The following is a 26,861-nucleotide window of genomic DNA, read 5'->3' on the forward strand; positions in this document are numbered from 1 at the left end:
CCATACTGTTCTCATGGCAGTGAATAAGTCTCATGAGAACCGATGGTTTTATAAGGGGTTTCCGCTTTTGTGTCTTTCTCATTCTGTCTTGCTGCCACCATGTAAGACGTGCCTTTCACCTTCTACAATGATTGTGAGGCCTCCCCAGCCACATGGAACTGTGAGTCTATTAAACCTTTTTCTTCCCAGCCTTGGGTATGTCTTTATCAGCAGTGTGAAAAAGGACTAATAAGTCACATAAGGTAACATATTTATAGGTTCTGGGAATTAGAATGGACATATTTGAGGTAGCCATTATTCAGCTTACCACAACTTCTTAAGACAGAACTGGATAAATCCTCTTGTCCTTCCTCCTTCTTCCTTCCCAGAGCAAATGTACTTCCGCAGCCACATTTGCCCATAAGGTGATGTACAAATGGAAGGTTAGCCATTCTACATACTTTAAAATGACAAAATGATAGAAGGGATCTGTGTTCTCAATGGCCTGAGAGTCACCATACAAGTCTGGGTTTACCTTCCTCTGGAGTTACTTACATGTAAGAAAAATAAACTATCTTGTTTAAGCTACTGTTTGGGGGGCAATTTCTATTATTTGCAGCCAAAATAATCCTAAGTGATACAGGAATTATTATTACTATTATTGTGATAAATTCCATACTCCTGGTGAGTTCAAAATCACAGATTGTAATAGAATTTAAAGAGACCTGTGTAGAAACCTGTTTGGAGCTTGCTTCTGGAAAACCCAAAAAACATGTTATAGGAATTTTCCCGTCCTATTGAGTCTAGACTTCCTAAAATGCCATTTTTCTTTCTCAGGTTCCCAAACCTTCCTCAGGTACACAAACCTTCTGGATTGGTTTTAGAACCTATCTACTCTTCTGGGAAGTAGCAAGAAGGGAATAAGGACAGGGATTCACCAGAGGAAAGCCAGCTGGATGTTGAGAAGAGCAGTTTGTTAGGTCACTATCATCCACACCAGCAAATCAATAGGGTCTCACAGGTCAACTGGCAGTAGCTTTCTAGAGCACTGTGTTAAAAAAGTATTTTGAGGCTATGTCTAGGCTCATCACAAAAGGGCAATAGAAATTGATTTTCGATGTCTACTGTAGTTAAGGGAGAAGAGAGTGAGCATGTGTGCTCTGCACAGGCTATTCCTGGACTAGAGTCCTGCTCTCAGTTGTCAGGGTCAGATATTCAAGTTTGCCAGCATATCAAAAGGTATTTGATCTCTCAGGGATAAAATCTATCAACCAAATTAATAGGACACTGGCTTATAAATCAGAAGGTCAGTTTATTTATCTGCATTAGAAATAAAACTATAAATGCGCACCTGTTATTAAGTGGAAATCTGCATTGTGTAGGGAAGAAATGCAGTCTCTGGAGTCAGACAGACCTAGTTTTGTATCATGACTGCATCCCTCAATAGCTACATAGCCTCTTAGAGCAGAGATGATAAGGACATTGATGCTATGTCTGAGATCAGTAGGAAAAAAGCCCTGATTATGGATAACCCTTTACCATGTGATTATTACACATTGCATGCCAGTATCAAACCATCTCATATACTCCATAAATATATACACCTTCTATATACTCACAAAATTAAAAAATAAAAATAAAAAATGTCCTGATTAATTAACTATGTCTGACCTAGTGAAGGTAGGAGAAGTGGGAGTGGCTATTGTTGGTATGTATTAGTATATGTTCTAGTTTTTACCAATCAATTCATGCTCCCGTGATGGAAAGTCTAATTTCTAGGATTGAAAAACTGCTTTGTGAACATGGATACAAAAGATGTTTGCTGTATAATTTTTATGGCTCATATTACTGAGTTACCTTCACAATATAAATACAAATGACACAGAAATAAGAAATGATGATTTGTGGTTCTGAACACCCACTGCCGTGCTCAGACCTGGAGGAAAAATGGTCAGTTTTTTTCTCCTACCCACCCTCCATTTTATATGTGCCTTACAGACCAATGTGAAAAGATATATAATACAGGTCACAAATGTGAGCTACATAGGTTACATTTTCCAGTAGCCACATTTAAAAAAAGTGAAAAGAAATAGACACAAATTTTTGCAAAAATTGTATCATACAGTTTTCTTTTTTTTTTTTGAGATGGAGTCTGGTTCTGTCTCCCAGGCTGGAGTGCAGTAGGGCGATCTCGGCTCACTGCAACCTCCGCCTCCCCGGTTCAAGGGACTCTCCTGTCTCAGCCTCCTGAGTAGCTGGGACTACAGGCACGCACCACCATGGCTGGCTAATTTCTGTATTTTGAGTAGGGACGGTTTCACCTTCTTAGCCAGGATGGTCTCAAACTCCTGACCTCAGGTGATCTGCCCACCTTGGCCTCCCAAAGTGCTAGGATTACAGGCATGAGTCACTGTGCCCGCCACCACGCCTGGCCTCATACAGGTTTATTATCCATTATCCCTAATCTAGGTATTCTCACTCTCAGAGAATAACTTTTATACTTAGCTATTGGCCTTGGGTTTCTTGGGTAAAGGATTGGTATCTCAGAGAAGGATACGGGAGACCTGGTCCCCATAAGTCTCTAGTCTGCACTTGCACCTGAGTGGCAGACAGCAGCTATCCAGTTTAGTGTTTGTGGTTCTCTCTGTGGAGCACTGGTTTCTCTATAACTACTGTTCTGCCAGGCCTCCGGCCAAGCTAAACTATTTTTTTTTTAACCTTATATGCTCTCAAAATTTCCTCTGTAATCAGCTTTTTTTTTTTTTTTTTAAACTTGGCTAAAGGACAGGCTTCTTTCTCCTTCTTTAAACTAAATTTATGGAACAATTACTAGTTTTCTCTAAACCAGTGATTCTCTAACATGAGCAAGTATTAACATCACCTGGAAGGCTTATTAAAACATAGGTCACTGGTTCAGCTCCACAGTTGCAGACTCAGTAGGTCTGGAGTGGAGCTCGAGCAGTTGCATTAGCCAGTTTCCTGGGAATGGTGATGCTGCTGATCCAGGGATCACACTTTGAGAACCACTGATATAGGTCATTCATTTTGGTTCAGAGACGAGATAACAGGTATTTGAAAATGAAAGAAGTATGTAACCTAAAAAGCATCAGATTCCATCTTCCCTCCAAAATAAGCTATATCCAGTCTGCTGGTATTCTTTCCCCAGAACCAGCATCTTAACAGGCTCTAACATCCCCTTTCAAGATTTCTCCTCCCATCTCCTGCTAGGGGAAGAGCAACCAGGCCCTTTCTACGTCCTTTCAAAGACCTCAATTATAGCCCTGTTATTCCATGGTACCGTAAGCATCTGGGCTTGCATGTTGACAGTTGTGTGCTGCAGGGCTGCAGACTCCTGTTAGCTCGCAGCACCATTTCCTAATACCAGCAGCTCTAAAAGTAGTCACTCAAAAAATAAGTCTTAAGGCTGGGCATGATGTCTCACACCTATAATTCTAGCCCTTTGGAGGCCAAAACAGAAGGATGGTTTGAGCCTAGGAGTTTGAGACCAGCCTGGGTAACATAGTGAGACCCTGTCTCTACAAAAACATAATAAAATTAGCTGGACATGGTGGCACATGTCTGTAGTCCTAGCTACTTAGAAGGCTGAGGTGCAAGGACTGCTTGAGCCAAGAAGCTGGAAGGTCAAGGCTGCAGTGAGCTGTGACTGTACCACTGCACTGCAACCTGGGTGACAGAGTGAGACCCTGTCTCAAAAAAAAAAAAAAAAAAGGAGAACATGTTAATTGAGTGAATGAACGATGATACATGTTTGGAAGAGGAGAAAGACTATTCATGGTAATTAAAACTGTAAAATTTTACTAAGAGACAAAAGTGACACTGGAAATTATTTTTTTTAAAAACCCAAAACAAAGCAAAATAACGAAAACACTTGGTCTTCTGAAAATTCATTATAACTTCAAATTCATTATAACTTCAATTCATTATAACTTCATAATGTCAGTCACAGACAGTTCTAAATACTCATCATGGTTTTACAGATATAACTTCCATTTTATATAGATGGGGTTTACTTGGAGTAATAAATGTAAGGTATGATATTATGAAGAAAACGAATTCAGTGCCCTTAAAATGCTGGGTCTCAGAGGCTTTCCTTTTTACTTTAATTCTTCATTTTGAAAAATTTCAAATACAATTGGCCCTCTGTATCCATGGGTTCTGCCTTTGTGTAGATTCAACCATGAATGGAAAATATTTGATCCTAATACAAGGAAATAACAAATGTTTGAGGTGATGGATATGCTAATTATCCTGATTTGATCATTACACATTGTATACATGTATCAAAATATCACACTGTATCCCATAAATATGTATGATTCTTACGTGTCAATTAAATAAAAACAAAAAAAGAAATGGAAACTTTTTAAAATATTCAAAAAACAATAAAAATAATATAACAAAAACAATACAGATTAAAAAACAATGCAGTATAACAACTACTTATATAGCATTTACATTGTATAAGGTATTATAAGTAATCTAGAGATAATTCAGTATACCAGAGGATGTGCATAGGTTAAATACTACTACTTTATATAAGAGACTTGAGCATCCACAAATTATGTTATCAGCAGGGGGTCCTGGAACCAATCCCCCATGGATACCAAGGGATGACTCTATATACAAAAGTAAAGAAGACAATAGAATGAACTTTAATGAACCAATCATCCAGATTAATTAATTACCAACTCATGGCCAATCCTGTTTTATCCATAACTTCACCAATTCATCTAATTTTTTTTTAGCAATTCCTGGTGTAATATCATTTCATCCATTAAAAACTTCAGTGTGTGTCTAATATATAAAGCTTCTTTTAAAATATAACCATACTATCATTATCATACCTAAATAATAATTCCTTAATAGCATTGTATATCCAACCAGTGTTTAAATTTCCCCATCTCAAATTTTTCATTTATTTATTCAAATTGGAAGACAAATTGGTTCATAAATTGCAATTGGTTAGAATGCCCCTTAAGTTCCTCTTTTTAATCACAAGGTTCCCATTCCATCCCTTTTTTTCTTTAAATTTTACTTGTAGGATAAACTAGGTTATTTGTGCTATAGTTTCCCACAGTCTAGAGTTCTAGAGTTTTTGTTTTTTTGTTTGTTTGTTTGTTTTTGTTTTTGGTGGAGGTGTTGAGACCGGCTTCATTTATTCCAATTATTTAATACACAATGATGCAACTGTGATCCCAAAGTATGCAAAGTTAAAGCCTTCAACTGCGGCTGAGGAGAAGGCAGGAATGGTACACCTGGGGACAGTGGTGAGTCAGGAATGACAGGCAGGTGGCCATGACCAGGGCAGCCTCCTCCCCAGGGCCAGGGACAGGGGAGCTGCCTGAGGAGCAGGACCCAAGGGTAGCCCAGGGCCAGGGAAGGGGGCAGAGACCACCCCTTGGTCTAGGTCAGGAGCTAAGAAGTGCCACATGGCTGAAGGGGCAGCGGCCCGGCAAGGGCCAGAGGCAGGGCCAGGAGAGCACCATTTCCTGGGGGGCTGGGGGCAGGGAGGTGCTCTACAGGAGAAGCCAGGAGGAGCCGCCTGCCCCTGGGGTGGGGACCGGGCTGGAGCAGGCTGCAGCAAGAAAGACCTGAGGCAGGCACCTGAGACCCCGGCTGGCTGGGCTCAGGGGGCTCCCAGGGCAGCCTGGCCCAGGGAAAAGTCCTGACTCTGCAGGGGATGCTGAGCGAGGGGCTGCAGACCCCTCAGGACCTTCTCTCCTCTCTCCCTGGAAAGGAGCTGGGGAACCTGTAGTGCAAATCTGTGGACCACTCAGTTATGGAGGGAGGCTGTGCCCGAAGGTAGACACTGGGGTGCACCCCCTCCACCACCTTGACCTCCACTGCTGTCCTCAGTACAGTCGCTTCTCCTAAGAATGAAGGCCATGGACGCCACCCTTGATCTGGGCCAATATGGTCCACTTCTCAAACTTGAGCTCTCCTGAGTACATCATGGACCAAAGGGCAGACAGGCTGTGGGCCCTGCTATCCTGGCAGCCTTGCTGGATGTCCGCTGTGAGGTAGGGCACGAACTTCTGAATGGACCCTTTGTCCTGGATGGAGTTTGAGATACCCTGCGCGATCTTCACCTTATCCCCCTCACTGAAGTATTGTTTCTGGCTGCTGCTGCTCTTCCCCATGGCATCCAGCGAGCCCATGCCATGGTACTTCTTGAGCCGCACCCCATCTGAGAAGAAGTACTCACCGGGTGCCTCCATGGTGGCAGCCAACAGGGAGCCCGTCATCACTGTGGAGGCTCCAAGGGCCTCCACGATCTGGATGCCACCATTGGCTATGATGGGCACACCAAAGTGCCGGGCATACTTGGCCACCTTGTACACAGCAGTGCCCTGGGGCCGACCACAGGCCATCACTTCCTGGGTGATGCAGATGGAGCTGCAGCCCATGCCCACATGCAGCCCGTCCACACCAGCATCAGGTTCTTGGCCTGGGCTGCTGTCACCATGTTCCCCCCAATCACCTGGAGGTGGGGGTACTTTTGTTTGATGTAATGCACCATGGTGATCTGATATGCCGAGTTCCCTGGGACGAGTCCAAGACTATATGTTGACGCCCGCCTGGGAGAGCAGGTCCAGGCAGTATTTTTCATCCTCACGGGTGCCCACAGCTGCCCTGCACAGCAGCTGCTTGTGGGAATCCTTGGAGGCCAGAGGGTAGTCTCAGTTCTTCTTCAGGTCGGTGTGGGTGATGATGGCCACCAGTTCATCGCGATCATTGACGATAGGCAGCTTCCCTTTCTCGCTACACTTAGGATCTCTTTTGCCTCTTTCAACGTCACACCTGCTGGAGCCACCACCAGCTCAATCCTTGGCGTCATCACCTCACTGAGGAGGGTGGTGGTGTCCTTCTCAGCAAGAAAGTCAGTGTCTTGGGAGGTGACAATGCCCAATAGCTTGCTGCCTATGGTGCCCGTCTAGTGATGGGGATGCCAGAGAAGCCATGCCGCATCTTGGCCTCCAGCACATCACCCACAGTGTCCGAGGGGCTCAGCACCACGGGGTCCGTGATGAAGCCCTGTTCAAACTTCTTGATCTTCCGCACCTCGTTGGCCTGGAACTCTGCGGTGCAGTTGTGGTGAATGAAACCAATACCTCCCATCAGAGCCATCGCGATGGCCATGTCAGCCTCTGTCACAGTGTCCATAGGGGAGGAGATCAGCGGCGTCTTCAGCGTGACCTTCCGGTTCAGGGCTGAGGTCAGGTCCACCTCATCAGCTATGAAGTCTATGAATCCTAGCAGAATCAGGAAGTTGTTGTGAGTGAGGCCGTCAGCGCTGGCGAAGAGCTGGGACGCAGTGAGCCCACCCTTGCGCACGTAGCTGGTGCTGCCGCTGATCAGGTAGTCCGCCATCCTGCTGCGAGACCCCGAGACCGGACAAAAACACCCACGCAGACGCCCGCTGCTGCTGCTGCTGCTGCACCACGGCCACGCTGCTGCCACGGGCTGGGCAGGCCAGGGGCGGGGGCAGTCTAGAGTTTTAAGATTATATTTCTGTGTTATCATTTACCCCATCCACTCCCTCCCCTTAAGGTAATAACTTCTTTTAAAGCTTTTTTTTTTTTTTTTTAAGACAGAGTCTCGCGGTCGCCCAGTCTGGAGTGCAATGGTACAATCTCAGCTCACTGCAACTTCCACCTCCCGCGTTCAAGCGATTCTCCTTACCTCAGCCTCCCGAGTAGCTAGGATTACAGGTGCCCGCCACCACGCCTGGCTAATTTTTGTATTTTTAGTGGAGATGGGGTTTCACCATGTTGGCCAGGCTGGTCTCAAACTCCTGACCTCAGGTGATCCATCCGCCTCAGCCTCCCAAAGTGCTGGGATTACAGGTGTGGGTCACCACGCCCAGCCTAAAGTTTTTATATTTTATCTTTTCTTTAAAAAATAAGTTAAATGGCCGGGTGCAGTAGCTCACGTCTGTAATCACAGCACTTTGGGAGGCCGAGGCGGGGCGGGTCACGTGATCAGGAGATTGAGACCATCCTGGCCAACATGGTGAAACCCCGTCTCTACTAAAAATACAAAAAATTAGCCAGGAGTGGTGGTGCGTGCCTGTAGTCCCAACTACTCAGGAGGCTGAGGCAGGGGAATCGCTTGAACCCAGGAGGCGGAGATTGCAATGAGCCAAGATCGCACCACTGCACTCCAGCCTGGTGACAGAGCGAGATTCAGTCTCAAAAAAAAGAAAAGAAAAAAAAGTTAAACAATGGCATATCATACCATACATAATTTTCTGTGCCTTGCTTTTTTTCATTCAACTTTATACCTTGGTGATTACTCTATGGCAGTTTACAGAGGTGTTCCTCATTCCTTTTCTACAGCTGCATATTACTTCATCATGTAGATGTTACATAACATATTCAACGAGTCCCCTGCTGATACACATTTGAATGGTTTAAAGTTTGTTGCTATTTTAGGTAGTGTTGCAATGAATAGCCAATATGTCTCTGTATTTTTGCCAGAGTATCTTTGGGATAGAATCCTAGAAGGAAGACTGCTGGGACAAAATATAATTGCATCATAATTTTGCTACAAATTGCAGAAGCACTTCTTTTAAATGCAATGTATTTCTGGAAGTTTTGTCATAAAAGAAATCCTGAAACAGATCCTATTTCAGTTATCTACTGCTATATAACAAATCACCCCCAAAAGTATGGCTTAAAACCACCGTTTATTATTTGTCATGATTGTGCAACTAGGGTGGGACTCCTCAAGAATGGCTTGTCTGTGCTTCATGGGGTGGCTGCTTCGTGATTCCTGAGGAAGCTGGGATAGTTTGGCTAGAGCTAGAGAATACAAGATGGCTTTATTCACATGTTTTGCACCTCACTTGCAGTGGCTACAATAGTTGGGTGCTAGCTAGGCTTCTCTCTCTCTCTCCATGTGGTCTTACATCATCCAGAAGGCCAAGCTTCTTAAACATGGTGCCCAAATCTCAAGACAGCAAAACTGGAAGTTGGAAGGCCTCTTAAGGTCCAGGCTCCAAAGTTAGATAACATCACTTCTACTGAATTCTATTAGCCAAAGCTAGTCACATGGCCATCTATATTCAAGTGGGGAGGAAACAAACTCCATCTCTTGTTGGGAAGAGCAATGTACACAAACAAAGATGAAAGAAATTGTTGATGGTCATCTTTGCAGACAATCTACCACAGATCCCAACTACATATATGCATTATACAGACCATAAATATATGTCCTATTCTTACCTACATGAGCATCAGCAGAACCTGTGGGAAGATTCCATAAAGGTGATATGAAGTGAAACACTTCTGCATATGGTGGTGTTAAAAAGGGACCAAAAGTGGAGGTTATGCCTACCAAGGAAAAGGGTAAAAGTCTTGCTTTTAGGCAGGGCACTTAATCATCTATCTAGACAACTATCAACAGCTTTTATATTCCTTCATTCTATTTGTGTTTATTCAAGAATACTGTTTCAGACTCAAAGAGTACAGTGATGAACGTAACAGACAATATCCTAGCTCTTGTGGTATTTACATTCCAAATGGGGAAATACAGAACATGATAAGGGATAGAAAGACATGTAAGAATATCCTGTCCTTGAGGAAATTATAATGTTGTTGAAAGTTGGGGTGATAGGCAATCATTGCCTAGTTAGAGATAACAAGAAGACAAATACAAACTTTGTATAAATAGAGGTAAACAAACACATATTAGAGCATCTGCTCTGCATAAGTAGCTACACCACCAGGAGGAAAGTCTGCAAAGGTCCAGAAAGTAATGAGGAAGAAGAGTTAGGAGAAGGAGGGATCACTGTGGCCTGGAGGAGTCAGGGAAGACTTAGGATGAGAGAGAGAAGCATAGTGGAACCAGAACCTTTCTTTGTGTATCTGATGACATAACTGGCAAGTCCCAGGGGCTGCTATGTGATTAGAGCTTCTCACCAGGATAGCTTCCTTCTAAGATGGCCTCCCACTACTTGCTGAGAGAGGAAGAAAAAGTGGGTTTTTAAAACTGGCTGATTTACCTGGTAAATAATGTACTTCTAGTCTATAGAATACTGTATTTTTCAAAGCCAAAAATGTTCAAGGCTTAGTCCTTGCTGCTCATATCGACATGCTCTCCCTTGATGAGCTCACTCAGTCTTGTGGCTTTACATAGCATCTAAATGCCAATGACTCACAGGAGGATAATATCTTCAGTTCTGACATCTTGCTATACTCATATATCAACCATTTTATCTACATATCCATTTGGAGATCTAACAGGCACTGTAAGCTTCACATGGACAAAACCAACTGCTTGATTTTCCCTAGAAAAACTCTGCTCCTCTCCCAGTTTCCCTGTTAGTGGCACTACTACCACCAAATTACTCAGACCAAAGCAATGGAGTCTTTGTTGTTTTTTCTCTCACTCCGTATCCAATCAATCAGCTGTTGAACAACAGTTGAAGAACAACAGCTGAACGATCCTGTTTGTTCTATCTTTTGAATATATCTCTCCAACTCCTAACCTCAAGCTATCCTCCCACCTGGGCCTCCCAAAGCACCACCACACCCAGCCTACTAGAATATATCTCAGACTCAATTACTGCTCAGTACTTCTTCCCCTGCACCAGCCCATCATCAACACTCATCTCCTAACTGATCTCTTGCTTCCTCTCATGCTATTCTCACTCTATTCCCTACAAAACTGTCTGGGTAAACTTTTAAAGATAAAAATAAGGTCATTTAAAATCCCTGACTAAAATTCTTTAGAAAAAAAAGGAAATAAAATTAGAGGAAGAAAACATGACCAGAAAAGAAAGAAAGAAAAAAAAACCTATAATGGCTTATCACAGTAATTAAATTAAAATTCAAACTTCTACCCTTACAACTTTCCAGCCACACTGACCTTCCTTATGTTTCTTAAACATGCTGAATTTGTTGCTTCCTTGGGAATTTTACATTGCTCTTCCCCAGATCTTTGGCTGAAAACTCCTTATTTTCTACTTCTCAGCTCTCAGGGCACATTACAGATACCTTTTCTGACTGTCCTATCTAAAGAAGTCCACAACCAAAACTCACTAACCAAGGCACAGTGGATACATTGATAAATATAACAGACAAGGTCCTAACTCTGTGGTACTTATTTTCTAAATGGGGGGAATGCAAAACACGGTAAGAGACATCTTGTTACTCTGTTTTATATTCTTCATAATGTTGATCATGCTCTGAAAAAAATCTTATTTATTCATTTTCTTGTTTATGTCTATGTTTGCCATTCAGTATATATTAACAAAAGGAGATAGGACAGATACCTTAGCGATCTTGCTCTCCACAAAGCCACTAGTCTTTACAGTAGTACCCAGCATATAGTTGGATCTCAAAGTATCACTGAATATGCTTGTACATATTAAAAAATATAGGAGTAACATCACAGCTATAAAGGAAAAATTCATTATAGTAGAAAAACGGTTAATGAACCCCTTTACCCAAATAATATCTTTCCCAACCTTGACATCTAATCCAACCCCAAAATTTTCTGATGTCAAGGGTTAGTGGACCCATTCCTTATACTGGCTACCAGGGAAATGTATGTCAACCTAATTACATCAGAGCAACACACATTTCCTGGAGGGCAACACACTTCTTTTCTTCCTGTAAAAATGTATTCAAAGTTGTGTTAAACAACATTGTTACAGTTACAGATTCTTGTGGTATTTTCTTTGTTTCTTTGACATAAGCAATCGTGACCTAGCTAGAACCAAATAGAGATAACGGAAAGACAAACAAAAATTTAGGAAAGTGGACAAAAACAAACACAGATTAGGCCATCTGCTCTGCATTATATGATCTAACACAAACAACAATGAACCTGACTTTACATTCTGATGCTGGACAAATTATGTAGTCCTTTGTGGTTCATATTCTTCTGTCTGTAAAATCTGGACAGTCGTGCTTATTTATTCTCCCCAATTTTCGTGTGAAATAGCTATCATTTTATTTCATAGAACTACGAAATGTTATGCCCTGCGGAAGCTTGAGAATCATCTCATCTGTATCCAAATGTGGAAACTGAGGCCTGATGAGGTTAATTGATTTACCCAGACTCACAGCTAATTATTAACAAAGCTGGAACTTATAACAGAAATCGGATTTTCTGACCCTTAGGCAAGTTATTTCTGCCTCACCATACTGCAATGTTTGCCTTACTGTTTCGTTTTTGATGGAGGAGTATATTATCTTCCAATTAGTATGTAATCCTTGAGGATGTGGTAAGTTGTTCTTTCCACAGTAATTAGTTGGCCATATGTAAATAAATATTTATTAAATAAAGGAATAGTTTGCCATCAATCCATGGCACCTGCCACCCCTCTATGTTGCAATCATCTACTGACCTTTCAGTCATTTCCTCTCATTCATTCAAAATTTTAGCATATAGGTCCCTGTCTCTCCACTGTGACTTGTTATTCTTGGTGACTTCAACAAGCACTAAATGATACATCTGACACTCTGGTCATTCAGTTTCTTGACTCCTCACCTCTAATGACCTTTTTCTCCTCCCCACCTTAGCTATGCACTCCCATGCTCATGTACTATTACTCTAAAACCTTGATTTTAGGCATTCCATTATTTGACTACTTCCTTCTGTCTTCCTAGTTCACTTATTTTAATACACTCTAACTCTTCTTTAATCCTATCAGGAACTCTGAGCCTTTGGCCTCATCAATTTTTCACGGGGCTTCCTTTCCTCACTGTCCTTTTTATCCAGCCTAGATTCCATGGTCCATGACTGTATTAATCCTAATTAAGGGTTTGTCAGTGTACAACCCCAAAGGCCCTTACCACGTTCTTTCTCCATCATACTGTCCTAAAAAAAACTCCAATCTTGGTTAAAGCCAACTCTCTGCTTGATCTTTCCCTGCACTTAAGCATGAAATGAACCTGGATAAAACAGTCGCAATTGTGTTGACTGGTTAAATTTATGATCACACACTATAGGAGTGTCTTCGGCAGTGCCCAATAATTCTACATTTCCTTGGCCAACCCTCTCCCTCTCTTCTAGGCAGAGTATATAAACCATATACTCTTGATGCCCACTCCTAAATTTTACCTGATACCTTCATCTATTGATTTGCTAGGGAAAAAAATAAAAGTAAGCAAAAAAGAGGTACTAGAATCTTTTCAATAATCTATCTTCCCCACCCCTCACCCTCCACCATTTAAAATGGATGAGGTGTCCAAGTTCTTACTAAAAGCTAAACTCTGTTGAGAGACAATTCTCTAAGAGTCTCTTACATTTCCTTGTTCCAGACTATGTAATCAAGGATTGAATGTTTCATAGCCTTGGAAGATAGAGATAGTGTCTCCCACTGGAACAAACAGCAAGAATGTTTACTGTTCAATATAATAAAAACAATGTCTCTGGAGCAAAGGGCACACACCTTTATTGCCCAATATAAAAGATTCAGGTTCCGTAAGTTCAGAGTTCCTCACTTGCAATGCAACTCCATGCATATGCAGGTATCATCTGGCCCTCTTCACATTGATCTGAGGAATTGGGGTGCAGGGAACTGGTGGTGTGAGAAATCAAAGCCTTTGTCTTTGATACAGGAGTTTCCCGTTTGCTGAGCATCCATGAAATAGTGGCAGGTTAACTTGTTAGCTTACATATACAGTAAAATCTCAGACCCTTCAGAGTTCCTGACATGCTTTACTTCTGAACTACATCTCATTCCCTCCTGCCTTCTCAAGGACTTTGTGCCTGCAGGTATCTACTCTCTCTTGCATCACCAACTTTTCCCCCTTTTAACTTTCAATTACTCCTCAGACTATACATATAATATCTCCCATCTTAAAAGACAGAAACAACTTCCCTTAGGCTTTTCATCTCTCTCCCTTCTACTCCAAATCACTGCTGTCCTTAATTTTAACAAAACCCCTTGGTAGAGTTGTCTGTATTCATTTTTTCCACTTCTTCACTTCTTATAATGAGTTCTGTTCCAAGTCATTCCTATTAGATTTTTATTTATGCTGTTTTCCCAAAATCCTTCCTAAGATTGTCAACAAACTCCACATGGCCTAATCCAATGGTCAATTCTCATTTTCTTTTATAGGAATTAGCAGCACTCAACCAGTTGACCACTCTTTCTCTATTGAAATACATTCACTCTTGGTTTCTGGTTTCTCTTATCCCAGTCTCCTTTGCTGGCTCTTCCTACTCTATTGAGAAGATCACGTGGAGTTTTTTTGGTGCTTTATTCCTCTTTCATTCTTGATTTTGGTAATTAGTAATGTTTCTCTTGTTTTCTTGGTCAGTCTAGTTAAGGGGTTGTCAATTTTGTTGATCTTTGGAAATAAAAAACTTTTAGGGATTTAAATTTTTTATCTATTGCTTTTCTACTCTAATATTTATTATTTTATTACTTCTGCTTGTCTTGGGCTTAGCTTGTTCTTTGTTTTCTAGTTTCTTAAGGTGGAAGCTTATGTTTTTTATTTGTCTTTTATTATTTTCTGATATAGGAATTGAAGTTATATTTATTTCTAAGTACTACTTTAGATATATCCCATAGATTTTGATGTTGTGTTTTTGTTTTCATTCAGTAAAACTTAATTTCCCTTGTGATTTCTTCGACTCATGGGTTATTTAGAAATGTGTTGTTTAATTTCCAAATATTTGATGTTTTCTCAGGTTTCTTTCTCTTATAGATCTCTAACTAAATTCCACTGTGGTCAGAGCACATGCTTTGTACAATTACAATCTTTTTAAAAATTTTATTGAGACTTGTTTTGGGCTCTATTACATAGTCTATCCTGGAGAATGTTACGTGTGCACTTGAAAAGAATGAGTACTCTGAAGTCATTCAGTGGAGTGTTTTATAAATATCAGTTAATTGATAGTGTTGTTAAAGTCTTCGTTTCATCAATTATTGAAAGTGGGGTACCGAAATCTTTTAAAAATAATTTTTATTGTGTATATTTAAAGCATATGATTTTGTGAAATACATACAGATAGTAAAATGGTTCCTATAGTGAAGCAAATTAACATATCTATCATCTCACATCATGTGTGGCACTCACATTTTGTGTGGCAAGAGCAGCTACAGTCTACTCATTTAGCAAACATCTCCAAAGCAATACACAATTATCAACTATAGTCTTCATTTTGTACATCAGATCTCTAGACTTATTCATCCTACAACATTGTATCATTTGAACTACATCTTCAATTTTCTCTACTTCCCACTTTCCTCCTAATAACCACTGTTTAGTATCTCTGTATACTTGAATTTTTTTAAAGATTCTGTATATTAATGAGATCATACAATATTTTTCTTTCTGTGTCTGGTTTATTTCTCTTAGCATAATATCTTCCTATCTTCCAGGTTCATCCATACTGTGGCAAACAGCAGGATCCTTCCTTTTTTTTTTTTTTTTTTTTTAAGACAGTCTCACTGTGTCGCCCAGGCTGGAGTACAGTAGCACGATCTTGACTCACTACAACCTCTGCCTCTCAGGTTCAAGAGATTCTCCTGCCTCGGTCTCCCAAGTAGCTGGGTCTACAGGTGCCCAGCACCATGCCTGGCTGATTTTTTTTGTATTTTTAGTAGAGACAGGAGTTTCATTATGTTGGCTGGGCTGGTCTTGACCTCCTGACCTTGTGATCCGCCCACCTCAGCCGCCCAAAGTGCTGAGATTACAGGCATGAGAAACCGCGCCCGGCCAGGATTCCTCCTTTTTTAAGGCTGAATAATATTCCACTGTGTAAGTATATGTAACACATTTTCTTTATTCATTCATCCACTGAAAGACACTTAGGTTGTTTCCAGATCTTGGCTGTTGTGAATAATGCCACAAAGAACATGGGAGTGCAGATATCTTTGTAGGGATTTCATTTGAGTATACACCCAGAAGGGGGATTTCTGGGTCATATGGTACTTCTATTTCTGTTTATGAACTTCTATACTGTTTTCCATAATGGCTGCACCAATCTACATTCCCACCAAAAGTGTACAAGGGTTCCCTTTTCTCCACACTCTTGCCAATACTTATCTCTTGTCTTTTTGATAACAGCTGTCCTAATTGACGTGAGGTGGTACCTCGTAGTAGCTTTCATTTGATTTCCCTGATTAGTGGTATTGAACATCTTTTCATATACCTGTTAGCCATGTTTATGTCATCTTTGGAGAAACAGGTCCTTTGCCCATTTTTATATCAGCTTATATGTTTTCTTGCTATTGAATTGTTTAAGTTCTTTATAAAGTTTAAATATTAGCCCCTCAGCAGACATATGGTTTGTAAATATTTTTTTCTCCATCTGTAGGTTGCCTTTTCATTTTGTTAATGGTTTCCTTTGCTGTACAGAAGCATTTTAGTTTGATATAGCTCCATTTATTTATTTTTGCTTTTGTACCCCAAGCTTTTGGTGTGATGTCCAAAAAATTATTGCCAAGGCCATGTCAAGAAGCTTTTTCCTTATGTTTTCTTCTAGGACTTCTAAGGTTTCAGGTCTTATGTTCAGATCATTTATCCATTTTAAGATGATTTTTGTGCATGGTATAAGGGTTCAATTTCATTTTTTTGCATGTGAAAATCCAGTTTCCCCAGCACCATTTATTGAAGAGATCATCCCTTCCCCATTACGTCCTCTTGGTGCCCTTGTTGAAAATTAGTTAATCATGTATGTTTGGATTTATTTCTGGACTATTCTGTTCCACTGGTCTATGTATCTATCTTTATGCCAGTACCATACTATTTTCATTACTATAGCTTTGTAATATAATTTTAAATCAGGAAGTGTGATGCCTCCAGCTTTTTCTCTTTTTCTTTACAAATTTTAGGATTGTTTTCTATTTCTACGAAGAATGCCATCAGGATTTTGATAGAGATTGCATTAAATATGTATATTGCTTTGAACAGTATGAACATTTTAACAATATTCATTCTTCTGATTCACATGCACAAGATATCTTTCCTTTTATTTGTGTCTTCTTCAGTTTCTTTCATGATGTTTTATAGTTTTCGGTGTATAAGTCTTTCACCTCTTTGGTTAAATTTATTCCTAAATATTTTTTAATGATATTACAAATGAGATTTTTAAAATGAAATCTCTACTACTGTTGAATTTGCTTCATCCATTTATTTTGGAGGTCAGTTCTTATATAACATTTATTATTCTAGATGTATTGACCCCTTATCAAAATGTCTCCAGTAAGATTTCTTAAGTTTAGTTTACTATTTTGATATTAATGTAGCCACTCCAGATCTCTTATAGTTACTGTTTGCATAATGTATCTTTTCCATCTTTCATTTTCAACCTACTTATGTCCTTGAATCTCAGGTGTGTATCTTGTTTTATTCAGTCTGATAATATCTGCCTTTTAGTGGAGATGTCTAGTTCATTCATAACCAATGTACTTATTGATAAAGTTAGAATTTCTTTTACCATTCTGAGTTATTTTCATTGTGTGTCATGTCTTTTTTTATTCCAATGTGGCAATTATTAAAATTTAAGTTTATATAAAATGCCAACATATTTGGAGACTAATGATTTCTCACTAAAGAAAACATGCAAAATACAGATAAATGAAGAAATGACTCATACTTCTGTCATTCAAACATAATTTCATTTAATACTATGGTATAGTGTCTTCTGGTCTTTAGTTTTTTTCTATTCGTAGATGTTTGCTTATTTCTGTTTATTTTTTACAGAGTTTATATTATACTATGTATATAATTGTTGCATATTTTTCTTATGCAGTCTATTATTTATATTTTTCATCTACTTCAACCACAGAAAAGATGTCAGCAGCAGAGAGATACTTGTAGTAGTTAAGCAGAGATCCTCTTGAAAAAGCTTTTGAATAAATGAAATGGTTCTGAATGGCCCTATTTTTAAAATAACTGTACTTGGATGTCAGAGGGTTGGGATGAAATAAAAGGTATCTGAGAAGCATTTTCTGCATCAGGAATCTCGGTGTTAATACACTTGATGTTAGCCTCTATTTATGAAACAAAACGAAGAAAGGTCATGTTTGATAAAATTCACCTCTAAAATGGCTGGACTTAGTGTCTTGGGGGAGTGGTGTGAACTATTGATTATATATGTGTGCGTGCATATATTCTCACATAATATCAAGCTTACTGATTTTATGGCATTCAACCCTTTTGTCTGTTTCTCTCTCGGCTCACTGCAACCTCCATCTCCTGGGTTCAAGTGATTCTTCTTCCTCAGCCTCCAGCTGGGATTACAGGCATGTGCCACTACATCCAGCTAATTTTTATACTTTTAGTAGAGATGGGGTTTTGCCATGTCAGTCAGGCTGGTCTTGAATTCCTGACCTCAAGTGATCTGCCAGCCTCGGCCCCCCAAAGTGCTAGGATTACAGGCATAAGCCACCACGCCTGGTCTGTTTTTCATGGGGCATTTGCCAATTACTCTATGTAGTTTCAGCAAATTTTGCTTAATGTGGTTAAATGCACACAAGTTCATGACTACATGGTGGCTGTTTATCTTTTTGGTGGACAGTTCCTTTTATGATGACTACACATTACTTGTTAATTCCTATCAATCCTTCTTTCCTTACATTCTTATGCCTGATATGTTATTAGATGAATAATATTTTGATTAATATTTTCTTGGTATATAGTTCTTTTTCAATCCTTTCCCTAAACTTTTGCAATATGTTTTAACCATATATCTTGCAAATAGCCGGTTTTTAAAAAAAACCCAGTCTGAATGTGTTTGTTGTTTTTTTATAGACAGATCGAATCCATTTATATTTATTGTGATTAACAATATCCTTGGACTTCTTTGTACAATCTCATTTGAGTTTCCTATTTATCATGCTGTTAATTTGCCTCTCTTTATCTCTTTTGCCTACTATTTCATTAACTAAGTTTTCTCTAGGCCATTTTTTTTTTCTCTATAGGTTTGGAAGTTCCACATTCTAGTTCTCTTATTTTGGTGAATACCTTTAAATGTTTAACATGTATATCAGTAATGGATTGTGTTATATTCATGGTTGCCATAATCTTTTAAACAACCTTTCTATATTTGTGATACTTTTCTGATTATAGGTCCTACCTACCCAGGATAGAATTGAGAACTCAAATTTCCTGCCTCTCTTGTGGTTAGAATGCAGGCCTGTGACATAGGCTCTACTTACCAGATGTACCTATGGAAATGTAAGGAATGTGAGGATACAAGTTCTGCAGACAGCTACTACTCTCCTGGCTACAAGATCAAGTTCCAGACACAGAATTGACACTGATCCTGGGAGCAGGAACAAATGAAGAAAAGTCGAGCTCCTGATATTTGGATTGTGATGGGAACAGCATGCCAGTTAGTTCTGGCATGGTTTTGGGCATTTTTCTAGAAGTTTAGCCCAGGATTGTTTTTCCAGCTCTCTCAATAATTTTGTTATAAATTTTTAAAATTCCTGCATGGATTCTGTTGTTTACAACAAAGAACCTTAACCAATATAACTTGTCAAAGTCTAAGGTGAAGGAATATTTCATTGCCTTTGAATAAAATAACTCTAGAATATTTTAGCTCAGAACTCCCTCCTACCATCATCTACCATATTTTAATAGATATTTTAATTTCACCTGGTTTTAAAATTCTAAAATACTAGCACTTAAAAACATACTACTGATTCATATTAACCAAGATACTTTCTAATTTGTTTATTTTTTTCTTCAGGTTTCAGCTTTTTTCTTGTTGGAGTATATTTCCTAGGACTTCTTTCAATGAGTATGTGTGCATCCTAAATTTTGAAAATGTGTTTATTTTGTCCTTTCTCCTGAAAGATGGTTTAGCTAGGTATAGAATTCTAGTTTCTCAGTTTTGGTCTCTTAATACTTTGAAAATATTTTCCATCATCTTCTGTCACAACTGTTGGTGATAAATCTGCTGACAGGATGATAGTCATTTCTCTTAGGGTAATTTGACTTTTCTCAGTGGTAACTTTTAGCATAATTTTGTTATGTCTGGTATTCTTTAATTTCACTACTATGTACAGGTCTCAATTTCTAAAATTTATTCTGCTTGAGACAGCGTACTCCTTTGATCTGACAACTCACATTTTTCAAGTCTGAAAATTTCTCAGACATCATCTCTGGAGATCACCTCTCCTTCCTTCTCTCCTCCTGAAACTCTTTTAGATATATGTTGGACCTTCTACTTCCAGCCTCTGGGTCTCTGAACTTACCTTTGCTGCCTTTTCTTTTTCTTTCTTTTTTTTTGAGACGCAGTCTCGCTCTGTCATCCTGGCTGAAATGCACTGGCATAATCATAGCTCACTGCTCAGCCTTGAAGTTCTGGGCTCAAGGGATCCTCCCACTTCAGCATCCCAAGCAGCTAGGATTATGGATATATGCCACCATGCCCAGGTAACTTTTATTCTTAGTAGAGATGAGGTCTTGCTACACTGCTCAGGCTGGTCTTGAACTCCTCACTTTAAGCAGTCCTCCTTCCTTGGCCTCCCAAAGTGCTGGGATTACAGGTGTAAGCCACTGTGCTTCGCCCTTTTGCTGCTTTGTTAGTCTATTACATGCATTTTCATAAGATAGGGATTATCTGGCTAAAAAGCCTTAAATATTTATCTATTTCCTACCACATAAGCTGCTCTTCTGGCTTTCAAGGTCCTTATGCATCCAGGCTCTGCCATTGATTAGTTGGGTAACTTTGGGAACACACAATTTCTTTGGGCTCCAGTTCCCAACATAAAAAGGTTAATAAAAAATTTAAATGAAGTAAGCATATAAGGTGCTGTGCAAGTGCCCAACAGTAAAAACAGTAGTAGAACAGTAAATAAAGCGTGGTGTGGCTGCCTAGCTCACAGCAAATACCCAGGTGGTCACATCTGTATAACATCTTTCCTTCTATCATTTTGGACATGAATTCTGAATGGAGACTGTCATCAGCTCCAAGACATTGCAGTAGTGATTGGCTGAGGCATGAGCACATGAGTCTAGTCCAGCCAATTAGTCATTACTTCAGATGTGTCAGGAATATTGACTCTTTTCTTTTTATCACTTCAGAGTACTTAAAATGTGTCAGTGGAGCTACTGGCTATAGTAATGGAGAAAAAGAAAGAGACGTGGAAAACAAGAGAGAAAAATTGATTACTGGCAACAATTAAGTTCCTGGCCCCATTGGCTTCAATGATACGGTTTTTTTTGGTGTTAAGAATTTCCCTAATATGTAAATATTTCATTATAAGCAGGAATAGCCTTATAATGAAGATTTTAAAAATAGAATTTGAACATGCACCTTATTTTTGCTCAATTGCATAGTTTTTTTTTTTTTTTTTTTTTGGAGACAGAGTCTCACTCTGTCACACAGGCTGGAGTGCAGTGGCACGATCTCAGCTCACCGCAGCCTCTGCCTCCCAGGTTCAAGCAATTCTCGTGCCTCAGCCTCCTGAGTAGCTGGGATTACAGGCATGCGCCACCACACCCAGCTCATTTTTGTATTTTTAGTAGAGACAGGGTTTCGCCATGTTGGCCAGGCTGGTCTCAAACTCCTGGCCTCAAGTTATCTGCCCACCTTGGCCTCCGAAAGTGCTGGAATCACAGACATGAGCTACTGCACCTGGCCGTATAGACTTTTTTTCCTATTTTTTTCAGCAGCTATGAAAATGTACAAGGCGTCTGCAAAAAGTTCATGGAAAATGCATATTATGAAAAAATATGCATGGATTTTAATTTTTCCTTTTTTTTTTCTGAGACAGAATCTTGCTCCATTGCCCAGGCTGGAGTGCAATGATGCCATCTTGGCTCACTGCAACTTCTGCCTCCCAGGCTTAAGTGATTCTTGTGCCTCAGCCACCCAAATTATTGGTGTTACAAGCACGCACCACCACATCTGGCTAATTTTTGTATTTTTAGTAGAAACAGGCTTTGGCCACATTGGCCAGGCTGGTCTCAAATTCCTGGGCTCAAGTGATCCACCTGTCTTGGCCTCCCAAAGTGCTGGGATTACAGCCATGAGCCACTGTGTCTCGCTGGATTTCAATTTTTTTTCACCAACATAAACTTATATTAACTGTTATAATGTATCTGAACAGGATACAGTTTGCAGCACTAAGAAGGATAAGGCGTCAGTTTGAAAAGAGCCCCTATCAGAACAACATGAATTCTGTTAAAATTGAGGCAAGAACAAACCTCAAGTTTATGGTGAAGCTTGGGTGGAAGAATGGTGAAATCATTGATGCTTTATGAATAGTTTATGGGGACAATGCCCCCTGCCCCCCAAAATAAGCAGTTTACAAATGGATAACTCGTTTGAACAAGGGACAAGACGATGTCAAACATAAAGCCCACAGTGGCAGACCATCCACATCAATTTGTGAGGAAAATATCTTGTTTGTATCCTAATTGAAGAAGACTGATGATTAACCGCACGAACAAGAGCCAACATCACAGACATCTCAAATGGTTAAGCTTACATAATTCTGACTGAAAAATTAAAGTTGAGCAAACTTTCAACTCAATGGGTGCCCAAACCATTGGGCCCAGATCAGTTTCAGGCAAGAGAAAGGCTGTCAATAGAAATTTTAAACAAGTAGGGTCAAGACACTAAAACACTCGTACACTTCTTCAAAGAATTCTAACAAGATGAAACATGGCCTTACTATTATGATCCTGAAGACGAAGCACAATCAAAGCAATGGCTACCAAGAGGTGGAAGGGTCCAGCCAAAGCAAAAGCAGATCAGTCAAGAACAAAGGTCTTGGCAACAGTCTTTTGGGACGTTCAAGAGATTTTGCTTGACTTTCTGGAGGGACAATGAACGATAACATCTGCTTATTATGAAAGTGTTTTTGAGAAAGTTAGTAAAAGCTTTAGCAGGAAAATGCTCAATAAAGCTTCACTAGAGAGTCCTTCTCCAACATAATGCTCCTGCTCATTCCTCTCATCAAACGAGGGCAATTTTGTTAGGATTCTGATGGAAAACCGTTAGGCATCCACCTCATACTCCTAATTTGGCTCCTTCTGACTTATTTTTGTTTCATAATCTTAACAATTCTTTAAAAGGCACGCATTTTTCTTCTGTTATTAACATTACATTATTACTGTAAGAAAGACTGCATTGACATGAATTCCCAGGACCCTCAGTTCTTTAAGGATGAACTAAATGGCTGGTATCATTGCTTATCATCTTGAACTTGACAAATCGTATGTTGAGAAATAAAGTTTATATTTTAATTTTAACCTTTAATTCTATTTCCCACAAACATTTGAAGTACCCTGTAATTGCTGTCATAATAATAATATAGTGTAATGGTCCTTCAGAGTTTTCCACAGCCTTTCATATCACTATCTTATCCGATGGTGTGAGATGAGTAGGCCAGGAAATGTTAAGCTTAGTTTTTTTATGAATGGTGAAACTGAGACACAGAGAAGTTAAATGGTGTTCATGGTGCAGAAGGGTGAGAACCCAGCTAGGTTTGAAGATCATCTATAAGGAGAGCTCCATGCCTACTATAATGCAGATGGTACATCATAAAACATTTTCATTAATTACTATTAGAAAATTTCAAAAGAGTCCTGGAAAGTTTCGTTAGCTTCATCACAAAATCTATTAAAATGCATATTTAGTCCATAAATTCATACTCTCAAACACACTTACATTCTCCCAAAAAATCATCTTTGCCATGTTCCCAATCAGGTTCTCATTGTGTTTTTAAATTCTAGAACTTTAACCTAGAGGAGAGATTATTTGTCGGGAAGAGGAGGGCTATATTAATTCCTGGCTCAACATCCATAGTGCTTAACAGGCTTACTTATAAATGAGGGTAAATCCTAACACTCCTAGGCCAAGATAGAACACGACTGGATATGGCACATGGGTAATTACTTACAAAGCTAACTTGTAATCACAAAGTACTGTAGTAATATTATCACAACACCTTTGTTTTGGAGAACTCAAATGCTTTCACGACATTAACTCATTCACCCTCACTGAACTGATAAGGAGGGGTTGGGTGACATATAGTATCTCTATTTTATCTGCTGGAGTTGAAATAAAGGGTAAAGGAGCTACTGAAGAGAATGCAAAGCAAGAGCAGTTTGATTTCCTTTTTAGCCTCATTATGACGGTTAGATCACAGTTATGAGAATTCCTCCATTTTAAGTAGAAAATATCATGACGAGGGACACAATTTTAGGTAAGAAATTGTTTCAATGGAACCATGGCATGGATATGTCAAAGAATATTGGAAGGGTCATCAGTTAATCAGGTGTGTTTTTTTATCTTGCACTCTATTTTCATTTTTTTTTTTTGCGTGGCTAAAGCTAAGTTTTTTATTATAAGTGCAGCATTACAATAATCTGATAGTCCTGACGAAGATCTCCATTTCTCTAGACTGCCATTAGGCTCGAATCGATTCTCTAAATAAAGTCCATCCCAAGAGACACAACTGATGTAGAGGATAGAAGAGACTTTTAAAAACCGACCCTGACGTCACACGTTTGTGTTTTAACCATCTGCACCTTTTATAAACCAGAGGCTGGAGCCGCCCGGGCGGACAGACCCAGGCGTACAACAATCTTCTCCCACACGAGCCTGGAATGGCAACAGCGTGCGGCTGGCTAAGAAAGAAAAGCCGTTTCAGAGCTGCGGGGTGGCGTGGGGGTGTTTGTGGCAGGATGAGGGAGTCATTCCTCTTCTCCTCCATCCAAGGATGCTATTTATTAGAAATCCTGCACATCTTTTTTTGTTTGTTTGTTTAAGAAAATTGATTTCTCTCGAGTGGGAGGCAAAATGCTTCAGATGCGAAAGAAGGGGTGGAGGCAGCAAGCCTGGCTGGGGAGCTTTCAAGGGAAAACCACACAGCTTAGCTTCGGATTGGGACTACGGGCAGAAAAAGGATTGGGCGTCCACAACCTGTTCGGCTGCGAAGACGACGCCCTTCCGTCCAGAGTGCCAGCATCACCCCCGCCCCTCACCCGGTCTCGGCCTGCAGCCCCCGGGGAGGACAGCAGCGCCCCCCATTCCGTGACCACCTCTCATCCCACTCCTTGGCTCCCCACCCTCCCCAAACCCAGGGGCGCATTCTCACGCTTTCTCCACGTGCAAGTCCGGCTCGCCCATCGCCACTCGCCGCAGCCCCCAGGTGCCCACCCCTTCCAGCCATTCCGGTCCCTCACCCAGCTCCTTAGTCTTGCCCTGGCTGAAGGAGGCGTCCGCGCTCCACCTCCACGTGCGAGTCCGGGGCCGTTCCCCACCTCCCCCCGCCACCTCCGCCTCGGGCTCCGCCCACCACGCCTGAGGCGCGCGCCTGGGAGCCGGGACACCTGGCCGCCCTCCCCTGGCCCGCACCCCTGCCGACTCCCCCGCCCCGCCCGCGCCACGGCCCCGCGCCCACCCTTGCGGCTTCCTCCGCCCGCCCCTCCCGTCGCGGGAGGCGGGGGGGCACCAGCGAGCGCGGCGGCGTGGCCAATGGGCGCTCGGCTTACTCTGGCCTCTCCCCCGCGCGGCCGCCAATCGCGGCGGGCGGTGGTGGTAATATTGTGGAGTTTGGATGCCGCCGCTGCCGCGGGCTGGAACGGCGCGGCCGCGGGGGCTGCCAGGGTATTTCGGGAAGGGGGCGTGAGGAGGCGGTGGCGGCAGCGGCGGGTAAGGCAGGCAGCAGAGGGAAGGAGAAAGAAAGGAAGGAAGAGGGCGGGGAGTCCTCAGAGGAGGAGGCGGGACCGGCCGGGCTCCTCACCTCTCGGCGGCGGCGGGCGGCGGCGGGCGGCCGGGGAGGCGGCGCCGCCCCCTGCCCGCGGTCTTCTCAGCGCAGTCGGCCGCGGACCCGCTGGTCCCGGGCAGCGGCCAAGGCTACTGGGGCGGGAGCAGTGGGCCGGGCGGCGGCGGCGGCGGCGGCGGCGGCGGAGGAGGAGGAGGCTGGAGTGGGCGCGGAGGCGACCGCCATGGCGTTCCTCAAACTCCGTGACCAGGTAGGTGAGAGGCTGCAGGGCGGGATCGCACCGTCCGGGAAGGAAGGGAAGCAGGGCGGACCGGCGGTGTGGGCCGCTGGGACGCCCGCTTGGCGGGGTGGTTGCGAGGGAAACGGGGGTCCTGCCCCGGGGACCTGCGCGAGACGGCGGGCCGGGGTCCGCGGGCGACCCGCCTGTCAGAGCTGTCGGGGCCCGGGTGAAGCCCACGTGCCGCCGGGGGTCTAGCCGCTGCAGCAAGAGGGGCGGGTACCACGCTCACAGCCCTCGCGTCGGGCGAGCTGCCGGGCAATCGCTTCCTCTTTACTCCCAGGTGAGGCTCGGGCCTAACAGGTGGCTTCCCCGCTGCCGGGCGGGAGCGGTACTGGCGGCCGTGACCCAGGGTCACGACCTTGTTCTGTTTGCTTGGCTGGGTAGTACGAGGGACTCTCTCTCCGGGTTAAAGGCAATTGATTCCGCTTAGAGACTAGTTACTCAATGCAAGTTTCCAGACTTGTTTTCTTTTGACATTTTGTGCACCATCTTGTTACTTTTCTTGACTTAGGAAGAGCTGGTCAAAGAATACAAGTCAAAAAGACTTGTAACTCTCTGGAACTGAAAAACTGCTTTGTATCTAGGAACGAAATCGCAACTGTATCTGAATGTTTTGTACACCTAAACATTTGGAAAGATGGTTAATAAGGCTTTTGAAAGATCCGGACGCTGCCAAACATTTTCCCCCTCTTTTAAGGAAAAGGAAAATTAATGTGTGACATTTACACATTAATTTATCGCAGGACGCTTACTAGTGTTGACAACTTATTTTTGCCATTTGTTTTCCTGAACAGAAGGTGTTGAACAGATTTGAAGGGAAAATAACTTGCATGTTTTGGGAAACTATTTTGAAAGTGAGCACCCCGTTTGCGAAAACAATGGGGAAGAACCTGAGACTATTTTTTATATTACTTAATAAAG

General features: G+C 41.6%; 1 protein-coding gene and 1 pseudogene across 2 annotated transcripts in view; one reads left to right on the top strand and one right to left on the bottom strand.

Moving 5' to 3' along the window:
* Positions 1-3,868: 3,868 nt before the first annotated feature.
* Positions 3,869-25,250, bottom strand: LOC129033964 (inosine-5'-monophosphate dehydrogenase 1-like; annotated as a pseudogene).
* A 227-nt stretch (positions 25,251-25,477) lies between these two features.
* ANKRD28 (ankyrin repeat domain 28) overlaps positions 25,478-26,861 on the top strand; it is a 199,456-nt gene continuing 198,072 nt past the window's right edge. For both annotated transcript variants that reach the window (XM_054483188.2, XM_054483186.2), the window contains exon 1: positions 25,478-25,910. Coding sequence is in view for 1 of the 2 variants with exons in the window: in XM_054483186.2 (XP_054339161.1) it covers positions 25,884-25,910 (27 nt within the window). In the remaining variant the exon portion in view is untranslated. The remainder of the gene's footprint in view (positions 25,911-26,861) is intronic.

The sequence above is a fragment of the Pongo pygmaeus genome, chromosome 2 (assembly GCF_028885625.2).
Source record: "Pongo pygmaeus isolate AG05252 chromosome 2, NHGRI_mPonPyg2-v2.0_pri, whole genome shotgun sequence".
NCBI classification, from domain to species: domain Eukaryota; kingdom Metazoa; phylum Chordata; class Mammalia; order Primates; family Hominidae; genus Pongo; species Pongo pygmaeus.